The following is a 1,464-nucleotide window of genomic DNA, read 5'->3' on the forward strand; positions in this document are numbered from 1 at the left end:
GTATTCAGTTCACATGACTGTTTGAAATGTGCAGTATGCTAGTAATGACAGGACACCCACCACTTATTTCTAGTTATCTATTTTAAAACCCAACTGTCATCAACAAATCTAGCAACCATCATTTCAATATCAGATTGTCTTTATTAAATAATATTTATTCAAATAGGCATATTATAAATAGTTTTCCACAATGTAATCCACTGGATTGATAATACAATTAAATGTTTACAAAAAATTCAGACAGTCTATGTAATTCAAGGTTTTGAGGTCTTCACTGTTATGGACTCTTCCATGTTGCCCTTGGTGATGGGTACGTCCAGGGAGGTTCTGAAGCAGAGGGGGACCTCCTGCTCCTCTGTAGGGGCGTCCAGCTGGGGGGCGGCTGTGGGGGCTTCGATCCTCAGCTGTCCATCTTCTCCCAGAGAGCAGGTCAAGGCTGTCAGGTCAAGGTGGGCAGGCAGGTCAATCTTCTGGACAAAGCCTTTCTGTTGGGACGAGGAGGAGGAGAAGGAGCAGGAAGAGGTGGCAGAGGAGGTGGATTTAGCCTCTTCTGCTTTGGCCTGTTTCATGGCCACCACGGCTAGCCTCCGTCCGTCCAGCTTGACGGTGATGTCTTCTGGGTTGAAGCCCTGGGCGTTTAGGCTCAGGGCCAGGGGGCTGTGGCTCCGGCCTGTCTCAGCCACCTCCGTGCTGAGGCCCTGGCTCTGTGCTGCTGCTGGAACTCCTGTGGTCCTCCTCTCCAGGAATGGGGAGCCCATTCGGAGGTGGGCCCTCTCGTGCAGCTGGTGCATACTGGGGAACCCATCGCGGAGCTCCTTGAGGAGATCACTGGCCAGGTTTGACCTCCTCTGAAAGAAGTCATCCTGGATGCCGGAGAGGGCCTGGTGGCGCATGGGGGGGAAGACCATCCTCTCCTGACTGAAGAAAGGGTCGTTTCCAAAGATGCTCTCGATTGCTGGGGCGGCGGACTGAGTCATGTTGTTATTTTTTCTGTTTTCCTTTCCGGTCTGCTTAGACGAAGAGTGTGAGTTCCTTGGATCTCTTGCTGTGAGGATCTCTTGGTTGGTGAGCTACTCCCTCAAGTGTTTTTGAACTTGTGGCAGCACCTCTCAGGCTTATATACTCCCTCTCTCCCTATAACCCTCCCCCTTGTTGCCCTATTTACAACACATGAGCTCAGTAAAGAAGGACGGGGGAAGGCGGCAGTAAGTGGTATGGGGCAAGAATGCCCTGCGACGAGTCATTGGGCTAAACTGAGCTTATGGCCATGAGCTGTTTACATTTTTACGGGCAGACGCTTCTATTTCCCCCTCTGTGTTTGTCATTAGTTCATTGGTCACAGCGCCGGGATGGTCGTGCCACAGCTAAGGGTCGCCTTACCACCCTCCACCCTCTATCCTGAGTCACGGCTGTTGGATGAGATCAACGGGCTAATATAGTCCCTAGTCTGTCATACATGTGTTA

General features: G+C 51.0%; 1 protein-coding gene across 1 annotated transcript; it reads right to left on the reverse strand.

The window, feature by feature from the left end:
- Window positions 1-254: 254 nt before the first annotated feature.
- On the reverse strand, window positions 255-977 carry LOC311103496 (heat shock protein beta-11-like; the record flags this gene model as incomplete). Its single annotated transcript, XM_084145066.1, has 1 exon — window positions 255-977. One exon carries the CDS (start codon window positions 975-977, stop codon window positions 255-257), a length of 723 nt encoding a protein of 240 aa, XP_084001192.1.
- Between the last annotated feature and the right edge of the window lie 487 nt (window positions 978-1,464).

This window comes from Coregonus lavaretus (genome assembly GCF_964263955.1).
Source record: "Coregonus lavaretus genome assembly, chromosome: 28".
Taxonomy (NCBI): Eukaryota; Metazoa; Chordata; class Actinopteri; order Salmoniformes; family Salmonidae; genus Coregonus; species Coregonus lavaretus.